General features: G+C 59.1%; 1 protein-coding gene across 1 annotated transcript; it reads right to left on the bottom strand.

Moving 5' to 3' along the window:
- Positions 1-5,517: 5,517 nt before the first annotated feature.
- LOC144952170 (uncharacterized) lies at positions 5,518-6,608 on the bottom strand. Its single transcript, XM_078882572.1, has 3 exons — positions 6,487-6,608; positions 5,851-6,383; positions 5,518-5,650 (listed from the first exon to the last, which is right to left on the bottom strand). Exons 1-3 carry the CDS (start codon positions 6,606-6,608, stop codon positions 5,619-5,621), a joined length of 687 nt encoding a protein of 228 aa, XP_078738698.1. The 3' UTR covers positions 5,518-5,618.
- Positions 6,609-19,127: the final 12,519 nt, after the last annotated feature.

A 19,127-nucleotide genomic window follows, 5' to 3' on the forward strand; every position in this document is an offset into this window, starting at 1 on the left:
TGGGTGGGTGGGTGTGTGGGTGTGTGGGTAGGTGGGTGGGTGAAGTAGGTAGGTGGGTGGGTGGGTGGGTGTGTGGGTGAGTGGGTAGGTGGGTGGGTGAAGGTAGGTAGGTGGGTGGGTAGGTGGGTGGGTGGGTGTGTGGGTGTGTGGGTAGGTGGGTGGGTGAAGGTAGGTAGGTGGGTGGGTAGGTAGGTGGGTGGGTGGGTGTGTGGGTGTGTGGGTAGGTGGGTGGGTGAAGGTAGGTGGGTGGGTGGGTTTGGTGGGTGGGTGGGTGGGTGTGTGGGTGTGTGGGTAGGTGGGTGGGTGAAGGTAGGTAGGTGGGTGGGTTTGGTGGGTGGGTGGGTGGGTGTGTGGGTGTGTGGGTAGGTGGGTGGGTGAAGGTAGGTAGGTGGGTGGGTAGGTGGGTGGGTGGGTGTGTGGGTGTGTGGGTAGGTGGGTGGGTGAAGGTAGGTAGGTGGGTGGGTAGGTGGGTGGGTGTGTGGGTAGGTGGGTGGGTGAAGGTAGGTAGGTGGGTGGGTAGGTGGGTGGGTGTGTGGGGTGTGTGGGTAGGTGGGTGGGTGAAGGTAGGTAGGTGGGTGGGTAGGTGGGTGGGTGTGTGGGTGTGTGGGTAGGTGGGTGGGTGAAGGTAGGTAGGTGGGTGGGTAGGTGGGGTGGGTGTGTGGGTGTGTGGGTAGGTGGGTGGGTGAAGGTAGGTGGGTGGGTAGGTGGGTGGGTGTGTGGGTAGGTGGGTGGGTGAAGGTAGGTAGGTGGGTGGGTAGGTGGGTGGGTGGGTGTGTGGGTGTGTGGGTAGGTGGGTGGGTGAAAGTAGGTAGGTGGGTGGGTGGGTGGGTGTGTGGGTGAGTGGGTAGGTGGGTGGGTGAAGGTAGGTAGGTGGGTGGGTAGGTGGGTGGGTGGGTGTGTGGGTGTGTGGGTAGGTGGGTGGGTGAAGGTAGGTAGGTGGGTGGGTAGGTAGGTGGGTGGGTGGGTGTGTGGGTGTGTGGGTAGGTGGGTGGGTGAAGGTAGGTGGGTGGGTGGGTTTGGTGGGTGGGTGGGTGGGTGTGTGGGTGTGTGGGTAGGTGGGTGGGTGAAGGTAGGTAGGTGGGTGGGTTTGGTGGGTGGGTGGGTGGGTGTGTGGGTGTGTGGGTAGGTGGGTGGGTGAAGGTAGGTAGGTGGGTGGGTAGGTGGGTGGGTGGGTGTGTGGGTGTGTGGGTAGGTGGGTGGGTGAAGGTAGGTAGGTGGGTGGGTAGGTGGGTGGGTGTGTGGGTAGGTGGGTGGGTGAAGGTAGGTAGGTGGGTGGGTAGGTGAGTGGGTGTGTGGGTAGGTGGGTGGGTGAAGGTAGGTAGGTGGGTGGGTAGGTGGGTGGGTGGGTGTGTGGGTGTGTGGGTTAGGTGGGTGGGTTGGTGTGTGGGTGTATGGGTAGGTAGGTGGGTGGGTAGGTGGGTGGGTAGGTGGGTGGGTAGGTGGGTGGGTAGGTGGGTGGGTTGGTGGGTGGGTGGGTTGATGGGTAGGTGGGTGGGTGAAGGTAGGTAGGTGGGTGAAGGTAGGTAGGTGGGTGGGTGGGTAGGTGGGTGGGTGGGTTGGTGAAGGTGGGTGGGTTGGTGAAGGTGGGTGGGTTTGTGGGTGGGTTGGTGGGTGGGTGGGTTGGTGGGTTGGTGGGTTGGTGGGTGTGTTGGTGGGTGTGTGGGTGTGTTGGTGGGTGGGTGTGTGGGTGTGTTGGTGGGTGGGTTGGTGGGTTGGTGGGTGTGTTGGTGGGTGTGTAGGTGGGTTGGTGGGTGGGTGTGTGGGTGTGTTGGTGGGTGGGTGTGTGGGTGTGTTGGTTGGTGGGTTGGTGTGTTGGTGGGTGGGTGGGTTTGTGGGTTTGTGGGTCGGTGGGTTGGTGGGTTGGTGGGTTGATGGGTGTGTTGGTGGGTGTGTGGGTATGTTGGTGGGTGGGTGTGTGGGTGTGTTGGTGGGTGGGTGAGTGTGTTGGTGGGTGTGTGGGTGTGTGGGTGTGTGAGTTTGTTGGTGTGTTGGTGGGTGTGTGGGCGTGTTGGTGGGTGGGTGTGTGGGCGTGTTGGTGGGTGTGTGAGTGTGTTGGTGGGTGGGTGTGTTGGTGGGTGGGTGTGTTGGTGGGTGTGTGGGTGTGTTGGTGGGTGTGTGAGTGTGTTGGTGGGTGTGTGAGTGTGTTGGCGTGTGGGTGTGTTGGTGGGTGGGTGTGTGGGTGTGTTGGTGGGTGTGTGAGTGTGTGGGTGGGTGTGTGGGTGTGTTGGTGGGTGTGTGAGTGTGTTGGTGTGTGAGTGTGTTGGTGGATGTGTGGATGTGTGGGTGTGTGAGTGTGTTGGTGGGTGGGTGTGTGAGTGTGTGTGTTGGTGGGTGTGTGGGTGTGTTGGTGGGTGTGTGAGTTTGTTGGTGTGTTGGTGGGTGTGTGGGTGTGTGGGTGTGTGAGTGTGTTGGTGGGTGGGTGGGTGTGTGGGTGTGTTGGTGGGTGGGTGTGTGAGTGTGTGTGTTGGTGGGTGTGTGGGTGTGTTGGTGGGTGTGTGAGTTTGTTGGTGTGTTGGTGGGTGTGTGGGTGTGTGGGTGTGTGAGTGTGTTGGTGGGTGGGTGGGTGTGTGGGTGTGTTGGTGGGTGTGTGAGTGTGTGTGTTGGTGGGTGTGTGGGTGTGTTGGTGGGTGTGTGAGTTTGTTGGTGTGTTGGTGGGTGGGTGGGTGTGTTGGTGGGTGTGTGGGTGTGTGGGTGGGTGGGTGTGTGGGTGTGTTGGTGGGTGTGTGAGTGTGTGTGTTGGTGGGTGTGTGGGTGTGTGGTGGGTGGGTGGGTGGGTGTGTTGGTGGGTGTGTGAGTTTGTTGGTGTGTTGGTGGGTGTGTGGGTGTGTGGGTGTGTGAGTGTGTTGGTGGGTGGGTGGGTGTGTGGGTGTGTTGGTGGGTGTGTGAGTGTGTGTGTTGGTGGGTGTGTGAGTGTGTTGGTGGGTGGGTGGGTGTGTGGGTGTGTTGGTGGGTGTGTGAGTGTGTGTGTTGGTGGGTGTGTGGGTGTGTTGGTGTGTTGGTGGGTGTGTGAGTGTGTGTGTTGGTGGGTGTGTGAGTGTGTTGGTGGGTGGGTGGGTGTGTGGGTGTGTTGGTGGGTGTGTGAGTGTGTGTGTTGGTGGGTGTGTGGGTGTGTTGGTGGGTGTGTGAGTTTGTTGGTGTGTTGGTGGGTGGGTGGGTGGGTGTGTTGGTGGGTGTGTGAGTGTGTGTGTTGGTGGGTGTGTGTGTGTGTTGGTGGGTGGGTGGGTGTGTTGGTGGGTGTGTGGGTGTGTTGGTGGGTGGGTGTGTTTATTTATGAACTGCCTGTTGTTGTGTTTACTTTGTTTGCCATTCTCCTCCAACGAGCACGATTGGCTTTGGGCGGCGCTCAAGCAGCTCAATAAACACCACCACCACCACCATTGCCTGCATCGCCACACTCGTGTTCTTCTTGTGTCGGGGTAGAAGCCACCACCACCACCTCCACCACCACCACTACCTCCACCACTACCACCACTACCACCACCACCACCACCCACTACCACCACTACCTACACCACCATCAACCCCACCATCACTACCACCACTACCATCACCACCACTACCACCACCACCACTACCACCACCACCTACCACCACGACCACCACCACCACTACCTCCACCACCACTACCACCACTACCACCACCACCCACCACCACCACCACTACCATCACCACCACTACCACCACCACCACTACCACCCACCACCACTACCACCACCACCACTACCTCCACCACCACCACCACCCACAACTACCACCACCTCTACCACCACCCACTATCACCTCCACCACCACCACTACCTCCACCACCACTACCACCACCACCACCACTACTACCACCACCACCCACTACCACCACCACTACCTCCACCACTACCTCCACAACCACCCACTAACACTACCTCCACCACCACCTCTACCACCACCACCACTACCACCACCACCACCCACTACCACCACCAACAATACCACCACCACCTCCACCACCACCACCACTACCCACCACCTCCACCACCCACTAACACCACCTCCACCACCACAACTACCACCACTACCTCCACCACCACCCACTACCACCACCACAACCTCCAACACTACCACCTCCTCCACCACCACCACCTCTTCCACCACCACCACCTCCACCACCACGAAATCCACCACCACCTCCACTACCACCTCGTCCATCACCACCTCTACCACCACCAATACCTTGACCACAAACAACAACAACAACAACCGCCATTCGCCACTAAATGGCAGTGACGTCACCACGACGCTTGTGCCAGGCCAAGTGCACCTTGAGGCTACCACGTGAAGTGTCAAACGCCCGCCGGCAGGAGGTCACGGGGCAGACCCAGCAGGTGCCACGGGTCGACTGACTGAGATGACCAAGATGACTGGCTGATGCACCACCTGTGCCCCCTACTTTGCCAACTTGCTGTGCTTTAGCCACCCGGCACTCCGCTCGTTGTTGTGAGCATCGTTCCTCCGCCCTCCGTTGTTGTTGGAGGGCGACTGCCTCCAACTGCCCAGTAGCAGCGTCCTTCACGAGCCTCATCCACAGAGGCCGATCCTGACACCGCTGGTACCGGTCATCGGCAAGACCAATCAGCTCCACGTCTTCCTGTACCACATCACTCCATCTCTTCTCTAGCCCGTGCCGCGCCCGTTTAGCCCCCTCGATCCGGCCAAACAAAAGCTGTTTTAGGCATGCGGTGGCTGGGCATGCGGGCTACGTGACCCAGCCAACGCAGCCTTGCCTGCCGGAGGAGCTCACCGATGGGACTTTGTCCAGATCTTTCAAGGATTTGTGAGCTCCTCACACAATCCAGCCTAGTTAAATCGAGGATGGATCATAGGCAGGCCAGCCTAAATGTTTATAGCCGGCAAAGATGTTCCATTAGGGGGGTCCACGTTTCGCAAGCGTAGAGAAGGGAGGGAATGACCGTGGCCGAGAAGACCTGAAGCTTCGTGCGGAGCGACAGACCAGGTAGCTTCCACACAGCGTTACGCAACCGATGAAAAGATATTGCCGCTCGAATGAGTCGGAGTGAGACCTCTGCTGTCAAACCAGAGCCGGTCATGAGCACACTGCCCAGGTATGGGAAACTCTCCACTCTCTCCACAACTGCCTCATCACCGATTGGGAGTTGTGGGGGTGCAGTGTCCGATTGTACAAAATACCCAGGCAGGTGCTTAGTTTTGGCGGAGCTGATGGTAATTTCACACCTCTTAGTGGCAAGCTCTAGGTTCAGCAGCAGCACCTCCAACTCCTCATCTGAGTGAGCAGCAATTACCAAATCATCGGCATACATAACATGGTTGACCAATAGGGAGCCATCCCTTGACCGCACCCGGGCATCGATCAGCCTCCCATTGTATCTGTACCAGATGGAAATTCCCCCGGTACAGCTATTGAAGGCTTCACGAACTGTGTGGTCGAAATGGATGTTAAATAATGTGGGAGCCAGAGGACATCCCTGTCGCACCCCAAGGTGAACATGTGTAGAGGAGTAGAGGAGAGTGGTGGCGTCGCGTGCGCTGTCCGGTGCTGTGACATCACGGGACGTGGGGTCGCACGCGCCGGGCAGTGCACGTGACGTCTCGCCTCAGAGGGTATTTAAGGGAGACCCCGTGACGTAAGCGGGGTCACTGGAGGAACGGGGATAGTGGAAGGGGTGAAGAGGGAACCCTTATAGTGATACCTGTTAATAAACCCTGGCGGAAGCCCCTAACTCACCTCCATCTCCGAGTACCTCCGTCTTCAACAGCAACAACTACTTAACAACTGGTGTCAGAAGTTTACACCGTCGCCAACATGTCAAAAGCGGGCGCACGGCGTAAGAACCCACCGGCACATGACTTGGAGGGTGCCGAAGGCGGAGAGGAGGCTCCAGCAGTGACCCCGGAGCCCGGGACCCCGGTGACGGTCCCCATGGAAACGAGCGGGCCGGAGCGGGAGGATTCGGCTGCGGGGAGTGCCAGCTCACCGCCGCCGCCAGAGACGGAAAGCGTCCCCGCAGCTCTGCTGCACCAGCTCCTGCAGGCGGTGGGGCAGCTGACCGTCAGGTTGGCCGAGGTGGAGGCACGGACGCAGCCAACCGCCCCGCACTCGAGACGGGAGCAACTGTCAACTGCCAACGTTGAAAGCGCCGCCGTTTTCCCAGCGACCGCTCCACCGGAAATGGCCGTCATGTTGGCTGCGACGCAATCCGCGGCGGCCATGTTGGCTCGGGAGACGTATGCGGCCGCTACTACGGCTGCGACGCGGCGGCCGGCGGACATGGCTGCCATGGCGACCGCGACGCCGCGTCTCTCCACCGACGCGGCCGGGGTTTCTCGGCACGCCGCTCCTGCGGGACCAGCCGCCGGCGACGACGCGGCTCTACATCAAGCTGCGCCCGCCGGGGGGGCACCCGGGTAAGTACGCGCGTGCCGTCCTCGCCGGGCCGCCGGGGTGGGCAGCGGCGGCTGCCGCTGCCCCGTACATCGCCGTGCCGCCGGAAAGGGCCGCGGGTGCTGCCGCGGCTCCACCTGTCGCTGCGCTCACGGGGCCGGCCACCGGCGATGCCGCGGCTCTGCACCTCGCCGTGCCTGCGTCCCTTGTCATGGATGACGCCGCGGCTCCGTGTTATACCGCCGCGTCTTCGGCGTGGCCCATGGTGGTTGCAACGCCGTGGTGCCTCGCCGCGTCGCGAGAGGTTGCGGCGGCTGCGGCCGCTGTCCCGCACCTCGCTGCGCCGGCGGGGTGGGCCGCGGGGGCCGCCGCAGCTCCGTGTTATACCGCCGCGTTTTCGGCGTGGCCCGGGGAGGCCGCAACTCCGTGGTGCCTCGCTGCGTCGCGAGAGGTTGCCGCGGCTACGGCCGCTGTCCCGCACCTCGCTGCGCCGGTGGGGTGGGCCGCGGGGGCCGCTGCAGGCCCGATTTATACCGCCGCGTCTTCGGCAACGCCGTGGTCCCTCGCCGCGTCGCGGGACGACGCCGTGGCTTCGTACGCCGCCGCTGACAGGTGGGTCGCGAAAGCGCAGGTGCCTTCACACCTCGCTGCATCTACGGCGTGGCCCATGGGGGCCGCAACTCAGCCACAATTCGCTGCGCCTACGGCGTGGCCCATGGGGGCCGCAGCACCACCGCACCTTTCCGCGTCTTCGGCGTGGCCCGCGGGAGCCGCAATGCTGCCACCGCCGCACCACGTCGCGTCCGCCGGGTGGCCCGCAGGTGCCGCTTGGCTTCCACACCTCGCGGCGCCGCGCGGCCAATGGCAGCGCCGGTTACCCGACGTTGCGCCGTTTGTCGCGCAAGGGGGCGACTGGTCGGCCTTCCAGGACCGGTTCGACGCGGCATACATGTCGGTCGGCTGGTCCATGGAGGAGGCCTTGCCGGCGCTTCCGACCTGCTTGGACGAAAGGGCTCTGCAGGCCTTCAAGTCCATCCATCCGGCCAATCGGGCTACACTCCCGGCGGCCTATATCCAAATGGCCAACGTTTTTGAGCCGCCGTCCACCGCGTAGCTAAAGTTTTCATTGCGGCGGCGGGAGGAGGGGGAACTGCCGCTGGCCTTCCGCTGCTCGCTCCTGGCCCTGGCACAGGCTGCATACCCTGACCTGTACGGCAGGGCACTTGATTCTATGGCCTTGGGGAAGCTGCTTGACCTGGCAAGGGAGCTAGGAATTGCTCTGTCGATCAACAATGATCGGCAGATCACATCCTTGGCGGTCGCCGAAAACATTCAGGCGCACCTCTCCCTCCGCCAACGGCCTCAGATGGCGGCGTGTGCGGGGGTCCCGGCGCCGGACGGGGGGGTCACCTCTCAGGGGGTGGACACCCTCGCGGCCCTGGCGGTGCCCGATCGTCGAGGAAGGGGGGCGGGTGGTCGCCGTCCGGAGCAGCGGGGGCGGCCGGGACCTTCCCATCCACAGGAGGCGGACACGGTGGCCTGCTTCCGCTGTGGTCAGCGGGGCCACATTGAGCGGGGCTGCCGGAATGCCCCGGGGGCCTTTGGAAAAGGGACTCCACCTTCTCCCAGACCCTCCTTGGCATCGGGTCCGGGGCCCCAGGCGAGTCGCGACGCATCATCTGCGCGGCCGCTCCCTTCACCTCATGCATCTAGCGGGGCTAGGGCCCATCGTCATGGGGTTGTCCTCGAAGGGTCGGGTGCACCATCGTCATCACCCCCTCAATGGCCCAGACAGACCCGCCACTGGGATGTGCTTGCGCATAGGATGGTGGCGGCAGCTGCCGGCTCCTCAGCGGTGGCAGGATATGTGCAAGGGGTGCACGTTCGCCTCCTGGTGGATACGGGGGCATCGGCCACCATTATTTCTGAGGCCATTTTTGGGCTGCTACCCCGCAGCGTGGGTCCGTTAAGGCCGGTTCGCGGGGCTTGTGTTGCCGCGAACGGCGGCAGTTTGGGCATCTTGGGCCACGTTGTAGCGTCGGTTCGGGTTGACGAGATTGAGTTGGCCGGGCCGATTTTGGTCTCCAGGACCTTGGCAGTGCCATGCCTCTTGGGGACCGACTTTTTGTCTAGGATGCCCATCCGAATTCTCGTTGACCAGGGCTGTGTGGAAATGCCGTCAGGGAGGCGGCTGAAATTCCTACAATCGCCTACCGTCCTGTCTCCCTTGGTCGCCGGTGTACGGGCCTTGAATAAAGTGCCGGTGACCGTACCACCGGCGTCACAAATCCTGATACCCCTTAGGTTGCGCAAACCGCTCGAAATGGGCTCCACGGAGACGGGTATCCTCCTGTCCCCGTCAAGCTACTTTTCAAGGACGAAGGGGTTGGTGGGCGCCTTGACAGCCGTGTCGGGGGGCCAGGACCTTTTTTTGCAGGTCCTCAATTTGGGACCCTTGCCGGTCGTAGTCCCGGCCGGCGCCGTCCTGGCACACGCGACCCCGGCTCCTCCACCCGAGAGCGCTGCCCCGGATGGAGGGGTCGTGGCGGGCGTGATGCGCACGGGGGACCCCGACGCATCATGGATCGCCACGTTGTGCGACGAGAATGCCTCGTTGTCCTCTGGGGAACGTCGGCAACTCCGCGACCTCATCGAGCGGTTCACCGATGTATTCAGCCAAAGTAAGTTTGATCTGGGTCGCACTACTCTTTTGGACCACCACATAGACACGGGCGACGCGGCCCCTATTCGACTTAATTCCCACCGCTTTAGCCCAGCGGAAAAAGATCATGTCCGCTCGGCTGTCGAGGAAATGTTGGCGGCGGACATCATCTCCCCATCTACTAGCCCTTGGGGTGCCCCCATTGTGCTAGTCAAGAAACGGGACGGGAGTCTCCGGTTCTGCGTCGATTTTCGTAGATTGAACAAGATCTCGGTGGCTGATGCATATCCATTGCCTCGCATGGATGATTCCCTGGACGCCCTCTCGGGCGCGCGGTTCTTTTCGACTTTAGATTTGCTCTCCGGCTTCTGGCAATTGCCACTGGATGAGGCCTCTAGACCCAAAACAGCGTTCCGTACACCCCAGGGGTTGTTCGAGTTCAATCGGCTTCCTATGGGTCTCCATTCGGCCCCGGCCACCTTCCAGCGTCTCATGGAGATGGTCTTGGCGGGGCTGCAGTGGGAGTCTTGTCTAATCTACTTGGATGACGTTATTGTTTTTGGCCGTACGTTTGGCGAGCACTTGCAACGCCTTGAGGCGGTGTTCGTCAAAGTGCGTGCTGCTGGCTTGAAATTCAAACCCCAGAAATGCCACTTGCTACAACCATCGGTGAGGTATTTGGGACACATTGTTAGCACGTCAGGTGTCGCCACGGACCCGGATAAAACGGCTTGTGTCCGGACGTGGCCGACTCCCACATCTGTCGCGGAGGTGCGTAGCTTCGTTGGCTTCGCATCGTACTATCGCCGGTTTGTCCGCGATTTTGCGACCATTGCGAAGCCACTGCACGCCCTTTCCGCCAAAGGCCAAAAGTTTCACTGGGGCACGGAGGAGGAGGCGGCTTTTGCGGCGCTTTGCACGGCCTTGGCGGATGCGCCGCCCTTGGGGTACCCGGATTTTACGAAACCCTTCCTGCTCGATACCGATGCCAGCGACACGGGAATTGGGGCTGTCCTGGCCCAGGTGGTCGACGGGGTTGAGAGGGTGGTAGCCTATGGCAGTCGCGTTCTGTCCTCGACGGAACAGCGATATTGTGTGACCCGGAGGGAACTTTTGGCCATAGTTTATTTTGTTCAGTTGTATAGACCATATTTGTACGGTAGGCTGTTTACGGTCCGAACCGACCACGCGGCCCTGCAATATTCGCTGAAGATTAGTCAGCCCTCGAGTCAGCTGTCTCGCTGGCTCGAAGTGCTCCAGGATTACCCCTTTGATGTAATCCACAGGAAGGGGACACAGCATGGAAATGCGGACGTTTATCCCGATTGCCGGCAGGCGGTGGGTGTGCTTGCGCCCTGGGCTCTAGCCGTTGCAAGGCCCCAGGGGACGCCGCGGCCCAGTTGGTCGCGTCGGCCGAGGCGGACACCCCTCCAGGTGCGGCGTCGCCCGCGGATTTCGGCCTTGGACTTCCCCGGGAGGTATGGTCCGGCTTGCAGATGGAGGATTCCTCTCTGCTGAAGCTACGGCGCCGTGTCGGACATAAGGCCCGGAGCTCAGCTTCGTCGGCTGCCCCGGAGATCGCCGTGCATGACGGACTACTCATGCGTTGGGATGCCCAATTGGAACGCTATTGTGTGGTTGTGCCCACTAGCCTGCGTGGTAAATTAACCCGAGCCATTCACGAGAAGCTTATGCACCTTCGCTACCACAAGACCTTATTGACCCTTAAGCGGGACTATTACTGGCCGGGTGTTGAGGGTGACGTGGCACTGATTTTAAAGGGTTGCCACGACTGCGCGCGGAGGAAGGCCCCAGTTGTCCGGGACCGGGCCCCGCTGCAGTCCATCCGGGTTTCTCGCGTTAATGAGCTCGTGGCGCTCGACATTTTGGGGCCATTCCCTGCATCCCAATGGGGCCACAAATACCTCTTGGTGGGCGTTGAGTACCTCACACGTTGGCCCATGGCATGGCCTTTGGTCGATCAGTTGGCCTCTTCTATCACCGAGGCCTTCGTCCAGGGGTACGTGTTTGACAAGGGCGCGCCGGAACAATTGTTGACTGACCAGGGGCGGAATTTCTCGTCTAGGTTGCTCAAGGAGGTGTGTGACCTCCTTGGCACCAAGAAAATCCGCACCTCGCCCTACCACCCCCAGTCAGACGGGATGGTAGAGCGCTTGAACCGCACCCTTACGTCAATGCTGTGCCACCAGGTGAACACGTCCCAGTCAGACTGGGACCTGTTCGTCCCGGGGGTCTTGGCGGCGTATCGGTTGGCCCCTCATGCCTCCACGGGATTTTCGCCTTTTTATTTGATGTACGGTAGGGAACCGGAGCCCCCGGTGCACGTCCAGATGGACGTTGGCTCCTCCAAGAAGGGGTCGGCGGTGCCGACCCCTTTGAAGGTCGCGCTTGACCGGCTGCGCGAGGCGCGACAGGCCGCTGCCGAGAATTCCGCAAGCCGGCAGGCGGCTAATGAGCGGCTGCCCAAACACCAGGCAGCTGGCCTCCCGTGGGTAGCGGGTCAAAAAGCGTGGCTGCATTGTCCCCAGGTCCCCGTTGGCACATCGGCCAAATTGCATCGCCCTTGGCAGGGCCCCGTGGAGGTTGTGGAGGTCCGCCGGCCGCAATGCGTCCGGATTCGGTTCGGTCGCCGGCAGTGGATAGTGCACCCGTCCCGGCTCAAACGTTCCATCTACCCTGGGGGATCCACCCCCAATTCCGGAGCGGCCGGCTGATGATGTGTCCGGCGTGCCTGACCGGCCGGGTCTCGCTGACGGAGGTGACGTTCGACCTGTGTGTGTGCCCCCAGGCCCCTCCCGAGTGAGGCCGACAGAGACCCCCCGGTCACCGGAGGCCACGGCGGTGGGCCTGTTGCCCGCTGACGGGCCACCTGCACGGGAGACGGACATCATACGGGGGAGCGGGCCAGCAGCGCATACCCGCTCGAGGGGGATGCGGCTCCGGTGACGGCCCTGATGGCCGTTCAGCGGGCCCAGCCCCTGGCGCCCGTTCGGCGCTATCCGGCGGATGAGGCCTTCGGGGTCTATTTGTTTTGTTTTTTGTTGTTGCTGTTCTGCTTGAGGGGCCGTGCTGCCCTAAGGTTTAGTTTTTAGCAGCCGGTTATACCTTCAGGCACACGAACTCGTGAATATTCGGTCTTCGGTCCGGTGTGGGGCCCCGCTTGCGGGGTGCTTGCAGCCGGGTCGGCTGTTTTTTTTCACGGGGGGGGGGTGATGTAGAGGAGTAGAGGAGAGTCGTGGCGTCGCGTGCGCTGTCCGGTGCTGTGACATCACGGGACGTGGGGTCGCACGCGCCGGGCAGTGCACGTGACGTCTCGCCTCAGAGGGTATTTAAGGGAGACCCCGTGACGTAAGCGGGGTCACTGGAGGAACGGGGATAGTGGAAGGGGTGAAGAGGGAACCCTTATAGTGATACCTGTTAATAAACCCTGGCGGAAGCCCCTAACTCACCTCCGTCTCCGAGTACCTCCGTCTACAACAGCAACAACTACTTAACACAGGGAAAGGATCTGACTCTCGGCCATGTAGTTTTACCCGGGCCCACTCACCGTCATGAAGGTCCTTAATGATCGTGAGCAGAGGGTCAGGGACTCTGAAAGCACGAAGAACAACCCAGAGCCCAGGCCTACTGATGGTATCGTAGGTCTTGACCAGGTCAAGAAAGCAGAGATGCAGGTCTTGTTGGAATTCACTACACCTCTGCTGTAGCAGACGGACAGAAAATATGGCATCTGTGCAGGACCGCCCTTTCCTGAAACCGCATTGGGGCTCTGCAAGCCTCTCCTCAGCGTGCCTGGCAAGGCGATGTTGAATAATCCTTGCCAGGACCTTTCCCGGCACACTGAGAAGTGAGATGCCCCTGTAGTTGTTACAGTCTGTGCGGTCCCCCTTCTTAAAGAGGGGGACCACCAGGGCATCCTTCCAATCCTGTGGAACCCGTCCAGTGGTCCAGACTCTTGTTATGATGTCATGTAGGGCAGTCAGTGCACAAACGCCACCCTCCCTCAGCATTTATTTTGGGAGATCATCTCTGCCCGGTGCCTTTCCTGGTCTCAGGCTCTGGATCACCTTCAGTGCTTCCTCAACAGATGGCACCTCAGCCAGCCACTCACAGGGGGTGACTTCCAATATTTGAGGCACCGCAGCCTCAGCAGGGTCATCCCCATTTTGTCCCACAATGTTTTCCAGATGAGGGATTTCCCCTCCCCCAGGACCTCACAGAAATGCTCAGCAAATCTGCAAACCTGTTCCTGGGGGTCGGAGATTGGATCACCGTTTTTTCCCCTAATGATGGTAATAGGTGTGGCGCTGCAGGTTACTTTTTTGATGGAGTTAAATAGTGATTTGTGATCGCGGGCCACTGAGGCAGACTCCATCTCCTCAGCAACCCGCGACCACCACCCATCCTTGCAGCGCCTTACGGCTCTCCGAACCTCTGAGCGAAGGCTGCGGTAAGCCTCCTCATTCTCTGACGTGGGATGCTGTAGACGATGAGAGTGGGCCTGCCGTTTTTTCTCAGCCATCCTTAACACCTCCTCTCTCAGCCAGGGTCTCTGTGGACATCTGGACCGTGTACCCAAAGCAGCCATTGCAGCTGCATGAGTCACAGTCCTAAAACTCGCCCATTTCCCCTCGACATCAGGAGGAGTGGGGGACGATGCCAACCCCAGCTGCAAGCGATGATGAAATTCTCACTTGCAACTTTCATCAGCTAGAGACCAGGCCACTATGTGTTTGAATGGGGTCCTAGTGGACACCCACCACCGGAGTGGAAGAAAGGCAGGCGCATCTTACAGATGACAAGTTGATGGTCAGTGGGCAGATCAGCTCCACGGTAGGTCATGGTGTCCGCTGTTCTGTCAATATGTAGTCCACTGTTCTGTCAATATGTAGTCCAGTAGATGTTCTTGCTTGGACCCGGCATGCATCCATGATGTTGTGTGGATGCGCCGATGCCGGAACAGTGTGTTGGTAATTATAAGCCCATGGGCTGCACAAAAATCTAGCACCCCCCTGCTGTTGTTATTGAGCTGATCTGGCCCATGTCTTCCAATCACTCCAGACCAGGTGCCAACATCATGACCAACTCGGGCATTAAAGTCACCCAACAAGATTACTCTATCCCGAGGGGCCACTTTAGCCAGCACCTGTAACAGGAGATCATAGAAGGCATCTGACTCATCGGCCTTGCCTGCATCTATCCACGGATGTTCGTCTTCAGTGGGGGCATAAGTAACCACGACCACCACTCCTCGCCTCCGGTTGATGGGAAGGAGAGCCTAAAGTAGCCTGGGGCTTACAGCTTTCCACCCCTCACCACCACGCTCCCATGCCACACCCTGTTGTTTGGCAGTCTCCTGCCCCGAGTAGAGGACTGTACACACCTCATGGTGGCAGGAGCCAGAGCCGGTCCACCGGACCTCCTGAATACTACAGAGATCCAGGCGGTACCGGTCCATCTCCCGACAGAGGAGTGGCAGCCTCTCCTCCGCAGTGAGCGTTCTAACATTCAACGTGGCCATCCGAAGCGGCTTTTTGTTGTTTCTATAGGAGCCCCGGAGGGTAAGGATTCAGTCTCCTGGCTCCGCCAAATGGGGTTTGGCCAGGATACGTCATAGACGCCTGTCCCCCCGGGGCCTCCGGCACAAGCTTATTAATTACAATTTTCCGTTGTTGTTTGGCGGTAATTATTTGAAGGTGGAGGGGTTACCAGCCCCTCGCACCCGTCCAGAGCCCCCGTTTGTCCTCTGTAGTGGTCACAGACGCCATGAGGGGAGAGGCCAATCACGGTTGGCCCTCCCCCAAGGCACTACCCACCACAGCGTTGCTGTCCGGCACCATGAGGAGGTAGGAGGTCATCTGGTCCAACACCATGTGAGACTAGGCTCTAAGGAAAGCTGTCTCGGGTGTGGACCAATCATCTTCAAGGACAGCGCATACATTATCAGAGTTGTGTTTTTTGTTTGAATTATGACTGCAGGTATTGTGGTCTATGCAAACATGACTCCTTGTCAAAAAGGTGTCAGTTTTGTTGCCAGATAAAAGGGTAAAAAAACAATTATCATATTTTTTACTGCCAAATGAGGTTCCAATGGTGTAAATGCTTTACCCCGAGCTCTCATACTCTGATGGTGCGCTGTCTTTGAGTTGTGCGCCTTATGGCGTCATCTGGTCCAACACCATGTGAGACTAGGCTCTAAGGAAAGCTGTCTCGGGTGTGGACCAATCAACTTCAAGGACAGTGCATACATTTTCAGAGTTGTGTTTTTTGTTTGCATTATGGCTGCAGGTATTGTGGTCTATGCAAACATGACTCCTTGTGTAGTGACAGAGAAAGGTCACTACTGTGTCGGCCCGTACGAAGGCTGGGGGCCCCAAGGGGGTGCCTGGGGGGTCACGTGGTGGAGGGATCCGGACCCTCCCAGAGGTGGGGGAAGTGAGGCGTGTCCGGGGAAGGGAGGCGTGGCCTGAAGAGAGCCAGCCACGCCAGGGCGGAGCCAGCCACGCCAAACCAAATATAAGCGTGGTGTGAACGCAGAGCGAGGCTGCTGTTGTACTGTACTCCAAGGTGAAGACATCTTCGGTCGTCAAGTCCCGAGTCGTCGTCCTGGGCCAGGCAGGCCGTTGCCTGCCTGGTCCAGTCTGTGTCGTGTTCCAGAGTGTTAGTGAGTTGAGGAAGGTGGTCACCACCTCATGTAGAGTGTTATATTATTTACCGTTTAATAAATAGTGTTGCCTCCAAGTTGCGTGTGTGTGCACCTAATTTGAACCTACTACATTTGGCGTCAGAAGTTGGAAAAATAAATATTGCTAGGTGTTATCCTAGGGAAGTAAAATGGGCACACGAAAAACAAATATACAACTCACCTGGACGCCTTCGTACAACGGGGACGGTGTGACGACCATCCTTCGGACAGCCCCGGGGATGGCAGCCCCGGTGACAGAGAGAGAGAGAGATGGCGCTGCGCGCGGAGCGGCGGGACTGGCACCACACTGCTGCTTCGCCGCCATCGGGAATGGAGCGACGGAGCCGCGGGGAGAGGACACCATCGTCGCTGCGGGGGCTGGCAGGGGAGGCCCGGCCATGCGGGCCACGCGGTTCCCGCCATTTCGGTGGCTGATCGTGGCGCGGTTCCCGCCAAAACGCCGCTCCCGCCAACTCGAGGGCTGGTCGGGGCGCGGTTCCCGCCAAAACGCCGCTCTCGCCAACTCGAGGGCTGGTCGGGGCGCGGTTCCCGCCAACTCGAGGGCTGGTCGGGGCGCGGTTCCCGCCAACTCGAGGGCTGGTCGGGGCGCGGTTCCCGCCAACTCGAGGGCTGGTCGGGGCGCGGTTCCCGCCAACTCGAGGGCTGGTCGGGGCGCGGTTCCCGCCAAAACGCCGCTCCTGCTGCCGAAATGCCGCTCCCGCCGACATCAACGCCTGCAGAGGGGGAGTTCCAGCCTTCTGCTCGAGCGCGAGAGGTGGATGGGTTCGCAAGAGCAGGCCGTGTTCACCATGAAAGATTCTTCGGGCCGTTCCAGTGCTCCACCTTGCCGCGCTCCGCTATTCACAGTTTGCCAGGCGAGTCGTGACATGACAAGCACCCGGCCCCAAGAAAAATAATAATAATCTTCACCCATCTTACGTGCGCCGGGTTGCGATCGCGTGTGTTTTTTTTAACTCGCTGGTTTGCGGAGCGTGTTCGTCCGGTTGTGTGCGTGATAAAGTGACGCGGCGACCATGCGGGTTTCTGCTTGTAACAAGTGTTGTTGTTAAATACGGCGTCGAGATCGGTATCTTCTGGGTGTAGTTAATGATTAATTCGTGTTGGTGTCCCGAGCTCCGTTGATATCCTGTATGTTGCCGTGTTAATGACTCGTGTTGTTACATCGTTTTGTTGCGAAATCGCCGTTGTTATTGTGTATACTGTATGGAGTTTCGCTCGTGATTGCCACGTGTAACGGTAAGAAACTTTGATCGTCATTGTTGCCAAGGTACAGACCGTATGGAGCTTTGCTTGGAATTGTTAACAGTGTATGGAATGTTGGGTACTTGCTTGTGATTGGTTACTATGTACGGATTGTCTGGAGTAGTGATTGTGTGTGTTGCCATGTGGGGACTGGATGGAGCATTGCGCCAAACGATTTACTGTACGAATTTCGTATACTGCATATACTGTATTAATCAATTCGGCGATTCTTGGGGTTTGTGTATAGTTTTTTTGCTCTCAAAATTCGAATGCCCTGAGTCCCATGGTTAATGTTGAAGGGGATTTAGAAATGACAGGTTCGGTTTGTTTCAAACTCGCTGGTTGGTTTCTGTCCGTTGTTGCACAGATGATGTCTTTTGTGTGGGAATGCTCCTTGTGTTCTATATGGATCAGGGGTGCGTTTCCGTTAATTGCCGTCAAATTGCGTTGCTCTCTCCACTCGGTTGGTACAGCTGCATGCTGCAATGCGAGTCTCGGAGATGATGTGTACGGATACGGGATGTGAGGTGTATTGTTGTGACCATTGAATATTCGGGATCGTCACAAATTGTGCGTACCTGTTCGGCATTGGATCAGTTCTGTGGGGGATCATAATTCAAATTGTATGTGTTGTGATGGTGTTAAATTGCGATGGTGACATGCTGCCAGGGATTTGTAATTGTGCTGCTGGCTGTCACCTATCTTGGGGCGCAGGTCCTGACCAGGATGGCCCAGTGAGTGTTGCGTGTCTAACATGAACGTTGTGGTCCCGTCATGCAATGGCTGACGGCTTGACCTGACAGCCCGGAGATTGAAACACTCCGTGGCATGTCTAGCCTAGTGGGCTGTGCGCTCACATGGCTCTGAGAGTGTGGTCCCGTCATGCAATGGCTGACGGCTTGACCTGACAGCCCGGAGATCGAGACACTCCGTGGCTTGTCTAGCCAAGTGGGCTGTGCGCTCACATGGCTCAGAGAGTGTGGTCCCATCATGCTGTGTCTGATGGCTTGACCTGACGGCCCGGAGAGTGAGACACTCGGAGGTGCGTTGAAACAGTGGGCTGGAGATTCGTAAGGTTCAGGTGGAGTTGTCCTGTTACGTTGGGACTGTATCCCTCAGTTGTTAGGGTGCATGTTGTGCAATGAGTGAACGATGGGTCGTCTCAGCTCGGTCGGTACAGTTATATGCTGCGATGCGAGTCTTGGAGAGAGACTGGGTCGTCTCAGCTCGGTCGGTACAGCTATATGCTGCGATGCGAGTCTTGGAGAGAGACTGGGTCGTCTCAGCTCGGTCGGTACAGCTATATGCTGCGATGCGAGTCTTGGAGAGAGACTGGGTCTCAGCTCGGTCGGTACAGCTATATGCTGCGATGCGAGTCTTGGAGAGAGACTGGGTTAAAATCCCACCGATATGGCCCACGTGTGCTACTGGTTGTGACGCCGCGTCGGAAAGGTGGTGGGGTGGTAACATGGAAATTCCCCCCCCCCCGATATGGCCGACGCGTGCTACTGGTTGTGACGCCACGTCGGAAAGGCGGGGGGGTGCTAACGGGTGACTGTCATTGCATGCGTGATTCTAACGGGGGGGGGGGGGGGGCTGTGCTGGAGCGTAAGTGGGTTAGCCAGTTTTCATGTATAATTGTTGTTAATTCCCCATTTTCTATGCGGTTCCCTTTTACCCTCGTCGATTCTGTATATATTACGTGATTGTATTTCTTATCGGTCGCCGGTCATTTATTGATGTTGTTGGTTCGGAGGCACACCTTTTCGATGTTTCACAGTTGTGTTACAGCCGGGGACGGCTGTGTGTTTATACAGGGGGGGGTGATGTAGTGACAGAGAAAGGTCACTACTGTGTCGGCCCGTACGAAGGCTGGGGGCCCCAAGGGGGTGCCTGGGGGGTCACGTGGTGGAGGGATCCGGACCCTCCCAGAGGTGGGGGAAGTGAGGCGTGTCCTGGGAAGGGAGGCGTGGCCTGAAGAGAACCAGCCACGCCGGGGCGGAGCCAGCCACGCCAAACCAAATATAAGCGTGGTGTGAACGCAGAGCGAGGCGGCTGTTGTACTGTACTCCAAGGTGAAGACATCTTCGGTCGTCAAGTC

This window comes from Lampetra fluviatilis, chromosome 66 (assembly GCF_964198595.1).
Source record: "Lampetra fluviatilis chromosome 66, kcLamFluv1.1, whole genome shotgun sequence".
In the NCBI taxonomy this organism is placed as follows: domain Eukaryota; kingdom Metazoa; phylum Chordata; class Hyperoartia; order Petromyzontiformes; family Petromyzontidae; genus Lampetra; species Lampetra fluviatilis.